This window comes from Procambarus clarkii, chromosome 67 (assembly GCF_040958095.1).
Source record: "Procambarus clarkii isolate CNS0578487 chromosome 67, FALCON_Pclarkii_2.0, whole genome shotgun sequence".
Taxonomy (NCBI): domain Eukaryota; kingdom Metazoa; phylum Arthropoda; class Malacostraca; order Decapoda; family Cambaridae; genus Procambarus; species Procambarus clarkii.
In genome coordinates, this window is record NC_091216.1 from 10,710,134 (window position 1) to 10,719,051 (window position 8,918).

General features: G+C 41.0%; 1 protein-coding gene across 1 annotated transcript; it reads left to right on the forward strand.

Moving 5' to 3' along the window:
* Positions 1-1,084: 1,084 nt before the first annotated feature.
* On the forward strand, positions 1,085-3,682 carry LOC123767781 (cytochrome P450 2L1-like). Its single transcript, XM_069310220.1, has 5 exons — positions 1,085-1,169; positions 1,443-1,542; positions 1,683-1,816; positions 3,129-3,347; positions 3,441-3,682. Exons 1-5 carry the CDS (start codon positions 1,085-1,087, stop codon positions 3,680-3,682), a joined length of 780 nt encoding a protein of 259 aa, XP_069166321.1.
* Positions 3,683-8,918: the final 5,236 nt, after the last annotated feature.

An 8,918-nucleotide genomic window follows, 5' to 3' on the forward strand; every position in this document is an offset into this window, starting at 1 on the left:
TTGCAAGTAAGAGAAGAAATATAGACACTTACATACCACAGAGTCTATTGCAGATTAAGAAAGTAATTAGAAACAGAGCAATGCAAAATATGTACAGTGACCACAACACAGCAGTTGCGACATCAGGACCTTCAGGTAGGTACAAGAATTCAACCAACTACGAACCACTTAGTTTCATGAAAGGGAGCAGTAGAGCAACAGAAGTACACTTACATCGCATCATGTTTGGATACCCATGTGCATGGGAAATACGCTTACAGGTTCCAGAAGATGAGAGGAAATGTCAGCACTGTGGAGAAATGCCCGACAGACCACTGGAACATTATCTAACACATGGCACAGTTACAAACCAATTAAGATTTCAACGTAGATTCAACAGAGCAGACGAAGTTGTTAAACACATATTGCAAAACCTTACTGAAGCGACCATACGAGTCATAAATACTCATACTCCGCCCAAATAAAACAGAAACAAACAACACTTAGTGGGCCAGCCAGAGGCTTAGGGCCCGCGCAGGAAAATTCCTGCAAAAAAAAAAAATAGCAAATTCTCCTTGCAACTAAAGGAAAATGGATTCGAATCCTGTGCCCTCAGCAGTAGTTGATGTCCTGGATATTGTATTCTGGGAAAAATTATGGCGCTGAATAACCAAACCGGTTTCCCAGTGTAACTAGCCTGAACCTGAGGACCAACTAACCAACTAACAACATGCATCGGGATTCGCTGGAGCACAACGTCAGCCTGCTGAGGAGAGATAGTAGAGGCTAGTATCATTGCACCCCTGTAGTGCCACCACCGTCACCAATATTTGTCTCAACCACACCATATTAGATAATTAACATTATTTACTGTTCATTCAGTTGCATGGCGTAACATTTTCATCGTAGTTGTACCCTTAGCGAGAACATATACTACATGTTGCTGTTGCATAATCGGAAGACCATGCCAAAACAGAACAATATTTCGAGATTAATCGTAGCATAATTGTGCGCCATTGAAACTGAGGGAGATAGTTTTACCTGCTAACACAAGGTTATGGTCACTGGCGGCAGACTGAGTGACAGTGTACTGCTCACCGCTACCATGGTGACGGAGGCGCTGCTGGGGCTGCTGCTCCTGGGGCTGCTCCTCACTTTTCTCAACAAGAAACCAAAAGACCTACCACCAGGTAACAATATTTTAGGCGGAAAAATTTACGTTTCTGAACGTTGCCAAAGCCCTGAAGTAAACAGTAAATACAGTAAACCAGAGCTGAAGGAAACTATTACATTATGAAATGTATTTTTATAGAATATAAATATGAGAATAAAACTTAGGCAGTTACCTGCCAGCCTAGTAATAAAGCAAAGCACGAACAAAATATAGCAGCAAAGCGCATGATCGCATTAGTATTAAGTGAAAAATGAAGCTATTTTGAGAAGTGTTGTGTATGTGCCTACAGGAGTGTGGGGGTGGCCGGTGGTGGGGTCGCTTCCCACCAAGGACACCTTCGTGGGTGACCAGGTGAAGAAGCTCAGAAAGAAATATGGCGACATCATCACGTTAGTCTATTAAACCTATTTCCTTGGACACAGTGGCTCACAATGGAATAATTATACCAATTAGGTAAAATGATAAATATGAAGCAAATGCGTAAATACTTATACAAGTTCATGTATTCATATATTATTTTTGGCTTTAGATGGAGAATGGGAACCCGCATCTTCATATATTTGTGTAATTACAACTTGATCAAATCAGCCTTCGCTAACCCAGACCTCCAAGACAGACCAGACTTCTACAGCATTGACCTCTTTAATGAGTTTTTCAAATATGGTGAGTTTTGATGGTGGACGCCGTCTGTTAGTCCCCCTCACCCCCCCCCCCCACACACACACATACATGTAGGGGTCTGGTAGCTGAGTGCACAGCTCAGGGACTCGTAATCCTATGGCCCAGGCTCGATTCCCAGCGCCGGCAGAGACAAGTGGGCAGAGTTTCTTTCACACTAATGGCCCTGTTACCCAGCAGTTAATAGGTACCTGGGAGTTAGACAGCTGTTACGGGCTGCTTTCTGAGGGTGGGTGTGTGAGTGTGGAAAAAAAATACTTAGTAGTTAATAACAGTTGATTGACATTGAGAGGCGGGCCGAAAGAGTTCAACCTCCTCAAGCACAACTAGGTGAACACACACACACACACACAGGCAGATAGTAATATGAACCATACTTACAGTTTACCAAATACAATACGACTAATTAAAGATTATCAGATACCCCGTAAGAAAGTAAAAATAATATTCCCGTTTGATACCTTAACGGCTTTACAATTAAAATATCTCGTAAAATAAAGTTTTTAAATTCGGCAAACTATCACTTTTTTAACATGTCACCTATGATGTTTCATCCGACCCGCTTAGAATATTCTTAGCAGTTGTGAGCAATACTAATAATTCAAAAATAGTGTTGGATGATTTCTCGAAGTCTATAGTTTTAGTTAAAACTTAATCGTATTGTTAAAAAATAAGTTTTCTGTAAAATATCAGAACTTAATGGGACTTAACTTTGTATGGCATATGATTTCTGTTGATGTCGTTGCAGATGCTTTTCTTAAAAATCTTTGACTGTTTAATTGATTAAATACATATAATTAATTAAGTCTATTTATATATTACCGTCGTTTAATGTTGCATACAATAATGTAAAATACTATAAAGCGGTTGTACTCACCAAGTTGTGCTTGCGGGGGTTGAGCTTTGGCTCTTTGGTCCCGCCTATCAACCGTCAATCAACTGGTGTACAGATTTTTGGGCCTACTGGGCTCTATCACATATACATTTGAAACTGTATGTGGAGTCAGCCTCCACCACATCACTGCTTAATGCATTCCATCTGTTAACTACTCTGACGCTGAAGAAATTCTTTCTAATGTCTCTGTGGCTCGTTTGGGTACTACGGTTCCACCTGTGTCCCCTTGTTCGTGTTCCCGTGCTAATGAGTTTGTCTTTGTCCACGGTTATGTATTCAGTGTTCAAAGATGAATAACAAGTTAAAAAAAATCATGAGGCTAACACACTAACCTTTCAATGCTATACAATATATACCTAGCAAGAAGAAGGTAAACAATTTCCCTTCGTGTTTATGTGAGAGGACTGTTTAACGGTAACGGCCGAGTGTGGCAGAACAGCCGGAGACTGGCCATGCGTCACCTCAAGGACCTGGGCATGGGTAAGTCCATCATGGAGGACTTCATGCAGCGTGAGGCGCAGAGTCTGGTGGCGGACTTCAAGAAGCACACGGTTGTAGCCCAGCCCCTCCCCTGGTCCATCAACGTTGCCGTTCTCAACGTCATCTGGAAACTCGTGTCAAGTACGACTATATAATTCTCTACTCACATGAAAGAAATATAAATACTCATAAGATAAAAAATTTATTTATTTAAAGGATAATCTTTTTATATAGATCGCCGCTACGATGTAGATGACGTGGAGATTCAAAATTTCAACAAGATGATCACCTCAGCATTTACTGACTTGCAAGGTCCCGTCATTTGGTTTGACCTCATCCCAGAAGTTGTCAAGCTCGTGCCTAACTTTGTCAACAAGTTGACAGGGGTAGCCAAAATGCACGAAAAAGCACAGGAAATCAAACACTTTATGCTGGTCAGTAACGCAGGTCTAATGTTTCATCAAAGTAAACAATAAACATTACTAACCCGTAGCGTCAGTATCAGCTACCAAGAAGACATTACAACCTAATCGTTACAACCTAATCCCATCCGATCGTGGGATCGGATGCGCCCACCAGTGCATTGCATCCACTACGGGCTCACCATAGCCCATGCTACTTGGAACTTTTTGTTCCAGGTAGCGAATCTTAAACAACAACAAACATCAAACATGTTTGATGTTTGAAGCAAACATCCGCGCTTTGTCATGGGTTCGTATCCTGGCAAGGGAGGATTTACTGGGCGCAAATCCTTAACTGTAGCCTCTGTTTAACTCAACAGTAAAATGGGTACTTAGTTGTAAAAACGATGCTTCGCGGCGAGGATCGTATTCCAGGGACCTGCCCGAAACGCTATGCGTACTAGTGGCTGTACAAGAATGTAACAATTCTTGTATATATCTAAAAAAAAATGTGTAACGCAAATTTCAGGCCTGCTTGAGTATCCCCAAGAATTTGACTGTAGAGGCTTATCAAAGAAAACTTGTCTACCAGATACTTCGTCAGTTATAAAGCGTGGGTTTAAAATAATATATATTTATAACTTCCCATTATTTTATGAACGAGCGCTAAAATAGGTGTCCTTGGCCAGACTACCGTACCTAGAGGCCCTGACGCAGGAGATCCACAGGGTGGTGTCCATCACCCCCCTCGGCATCCCCCACTTCGCTCACAAGGACACCAAGCTGGCAGGATACTCCATCCCTAAGGTGTGTCGACTCTTCTCACACATATTCTGTTTGGAGGTGTTCCTATAGTGTAACAGATAAATATTCTAGATAATCATACATACAGATGTGTAAATACAGTTCCTGCAGCGCTGTAGGTTCACAACTGATTGACCCAGATTTAAATTCCCAGGCAGGGCGAGGTTTTGTGGCATGAGCACATTTCCTTGCACCTAGCAGTAAACAGGTGCCTGAGAGCTAGGCAACTGTTGTGAGCTGCATTCTGAAGGAGGCCAGTCAATGGCACAGCGGGACCTCGATAAACCTAACAGGCTTCCTGTCCTCGTCCAAGCACATGAATTTTGTGTGCACGCAACTCCTCCTCAAGCCAACCTGGGTCTGAACAATGGTCCTCTTTATGTAACTACCGACGGTACAACATAATGCATACAATTTCCCCGTTATGTAATCACCACTACCTGCTCCTGGTTCATAACACAGACGCAAAGAGTTTTGTTCAAGTTTACTTTCTACGTGACAAACGTTCAAATATATCTTCTTTAGTTATTATCTTGTGCTTTTCAGTTGCCTTTTAGGGAGCGCAGCTCACAAGAACATGTTCCTGAAACATTAAGAATTTCACGCTCCATCCAATCCAAACAGGGAGCAGTGGTGATCCCCCACCAGGAGTGTTGCCACACTGACCCGCAGTACTGGGACAACCCTGAAAGGTTCTACTCAGAGCGCTTCATCGACGAGAACGGAAAATTCTTTATCAAGAAGGATGGTTTCTTGCCATTCTCAATTGGTGGGTGGTACACAAAGCTCATGTGCTCGTTATCGAAACTGAAGAATATTTCGCAAATTATTGTGTGAACATAATATTTTCCTTAGAGTTGAAGAAGTGTAGACGATCCCATTTTACATTGTTAGTTCTTGATTTTTTTTTGCATAATTAGGAATTTATCGTTTAAATATGATAATAATTCTTAAAATTATTGGTTATATGAAGGTCGTCGGATCTGCCCTGGGGAGTCATTAGCATGCATGGAGCTGTTCTGCTTCTAAGCTGGTCTCCTGCAGAACTTCACCTTCTCTCTGCCTGCGGGTGTTCACGCCTCCACCGAGAAGAACCCTGAAATCCGCCTTGTTAACTTCCCAGAGCAGTACGACATCATCATTAACAATAGATCATAAAGATTTGTTATCTAAAGAGTTTTAATATTATACCGTCTATTTTGAGTAAATAAACTGGATATTATTTATGACATAAATGCTCTAATTCTATGGGAACCCATAAATTTATCATAAGCAGTTAACTTGCAAGATGCTGGCCAATTGTCACGTCTGAGATCAGCCCGTTCTGTCGAGTGTTTACGTCACTTAAATGATTTTATTTATTTATTATATATTCTACAGTTCTTACATTCTTGTACAGGCACTAGCCCGCATAGCGTTTCGGTCTGGTCTTTAATCCTAATATTCCCCGGAATACAACCCGCCAAATCGCTTAACAATCGTTTAATTCTTCTAACAACGGTAAACAGGCTACAGTTAAGTATTGGCGCCCAGTAAATCCTCCCCGGCCATGATATGAACCCAGGCCAAAGCGCTCGCGAAACGCCAGGGTAGCGTCTTACCACTACGCCACGGGGACTGCACTGAACTAAATGCACTAAATGATGTACTAAATTGCCTAAACCTAACCTAACAGAGGACCCTCGAAAAGAAAACGGGTCATCACGTACGCTTGATGTCCATAGGGAATGGAAAGGATGGGGGAGGTAGAGGGATGGGGAGATGAAATTCAGGAAGAGGATGCGGGTGTAGAGAGAGAGGAGGTTTGAAAGTTCGGTGGCCTGTCCACCATGGGTTGACATTTTTGTATGTGTTGTTTGTTTGCGTGTGTGTTATGTTGGGTTGTCAGTACATTGGCTGGGGGGCTAGTGTTTGTGACCTTGTTGGTGTCCTAAAGCACTAGAGCCGATGGAGTTGGCTGAAGGAGGCTAATCTTAGAAACATCAGGGTAGTTACACTTCTGACGCCACGACAAATGGTTTTTTGGTTTTATATTTTTTTGTAGGTGTTTTATTTATATATATATATTTTTTTTTTTTTTTTTTTATTTTTTTTTTTTTTTTTTATTTATTATTTTTTTTTTTCTTTCTTTCTTTATTCTTCATATGGTGTAGATTGGGTCCGGGATGGGCCACTCATCTGGATCGTCTGGCAGACCGCTTAGTATCTGAGGGCTTGGGAAGGCCTCATCATGGATATGTCATCACGTACGTTTTACGAACTGCTATCATTTTTAGTGCACCTTATTATAATGTTGAGGATTTTTACGTCAAAAATGCGATGTGTTATGCGAGAGAACAGGTTGGCACTCACCCATAATTGTAACTCAGTGTAATTGTGACCCAGTGTAACTGGGTCTTCAGTGCCCAGTCAAAAGAGCCAGGAATGAGACGGGAATGGTCACGCAAGGAATGAGATAGGAATGGCCTCATCAACATACAATGATGGTTTCCGGGTGTAATGTAATGTAATGGTCTTAGTACAGTGCTAAGACAAACTGGGAGCACTGCCTTCTAAGTCACACACTTCAGACTGTACATAAAGTGGGCTGCTACGAATAGTCTGTTGGTGATGACGTCACTATGACCAACACCACTGGACACGTTACATATTACACAAGACGGTTCGCCAACGAATTTTGAACCCCTGCCTAGCCTAGCCTAAGTACACCCTAAGCTAGTACACCCTAACCTAACTCTACCTAGCCTAACCTAAGCTTACTCTACCTAGCTCTAACCTAACTCTACCTAGCCTAACCTAAGCTAACTATTCCTAACTCTACCTAGCCTAACCTAATCTAGTACACCCTAACCTAACTCTACGTAGCCTAACCTAAGCTAACTCTACCTAGCTCTAACCTAACTCTACCTAGCATAACCTAAGCTAATACACCCTAACCTAACCCTACCTAGCCTAACCTAATACACCCTAACCTAACAACATAAAAGGTTTTGACAACCGGAAAACGAGCTTGTCGAACCGTCTTGTGTACACGATTTAATAATACTCCACAACACTGGCCGTGAGGATTTGATAATAAGATCTTCAGGAGATGCATCATTTTTTTTTTTGGAGCAAGATGACGTTAAAGAATAATAATGTGTTCCCCCCCCCCCCCATAACACTCAAAAGGGAGAAAGCACGAGTATAAAGAGCTATGACATGTTTAGAACCGAGAACTGTATGTACGGACAGCACAAAACATCCACAATACAGTGTGACATTGTAATTGCTAGAATTAGACTAAAATATAGATATCTATGGCAGGTGGCTGCAGGTAATATATCTCCCAATGATGAACATTCCAATTGTAAACTATTTGAACAAGAGTTGGGACATACTCTCCAACATATGTGTTTCCCCTATTATCGATGACTTGACCAAATGGTATAAGGTACTTTGAGCTCTGTAACGACATACACTCACGGATACTGGAAGCTATTCTTGTACTACACCCAGAGTTTGCTAGTGTAGGCTGGTAGACTAGACGCATCTCACGTTCTCTCCTGATTCCATATATGATTAACCATCCTCTGAGACAGTGATATTAGATAAACTCAAACGATCCTGGGCGAGTGTGGAAACCATGATTGTTTTACTATGGAACATATTTGGAGAACATGATTTTTATTACCAGATTTAATATTTTAGGATCTGAGTTTAAAGTAAACGATACTTAATTATTTAATAATTTAGTGATGATTATTTGCGTATGTAGGGTAGTAATAGCTACTTAATATAGTGAATTATGTATTGAGGGTTTGTCGTCCTAAGTACAAACGGTCGGTGGGAAAAATAAGCTGCGAGACGTGTGTGTTGGAGTCACTTATAGCCAGTAGGCTATTTTAACTGGTTGCCTGGGTAGCCAGAATGTTAGTTTAATGCTAAATTTATTATTTGGAGGGAATTTCACCTCCCTGGGTGCCTGAGCCTTGCTTAATTCATTACTGAGATATTATTTTAATTATAACCATATACAAATGCTCCTAACTGAAACAAACTCACATCTATCTTTTTTCTATAATCATATTATGATTATATTCAGATTATGATTATATTCAGATTATTATCCATCAGATTATGTAGATTAGTGTAGCAGCACATTGCTGTGTGTACCCAAAAACATTATTAAAAAAAAATCTTGTTCTTGTTCCTGATACTTCTAGAATAAGTCCCAGTATTCTATACTATATTTTCAGCGTATGTTGAATACATACATGAATGAGTTTAGGTCAATGTTCAGTTCGTCCTCTCGAGCGTTCCCAACGACACTAAGCAGATGTACTAAATTGGCCGAACCTAGCCTAACCGAGGACCAACGAATAGAAAATGTGACATTGCGTAAATTTTGCGAGCTGCTATGATTTTTAGCACATCAGTACTTGGTCTTAGTTTATTTATACGTCCGGTATTAGTATCAAACGTGCCACTCATTATCACCGACTCTTAATACGTGTTCTATCTTGAA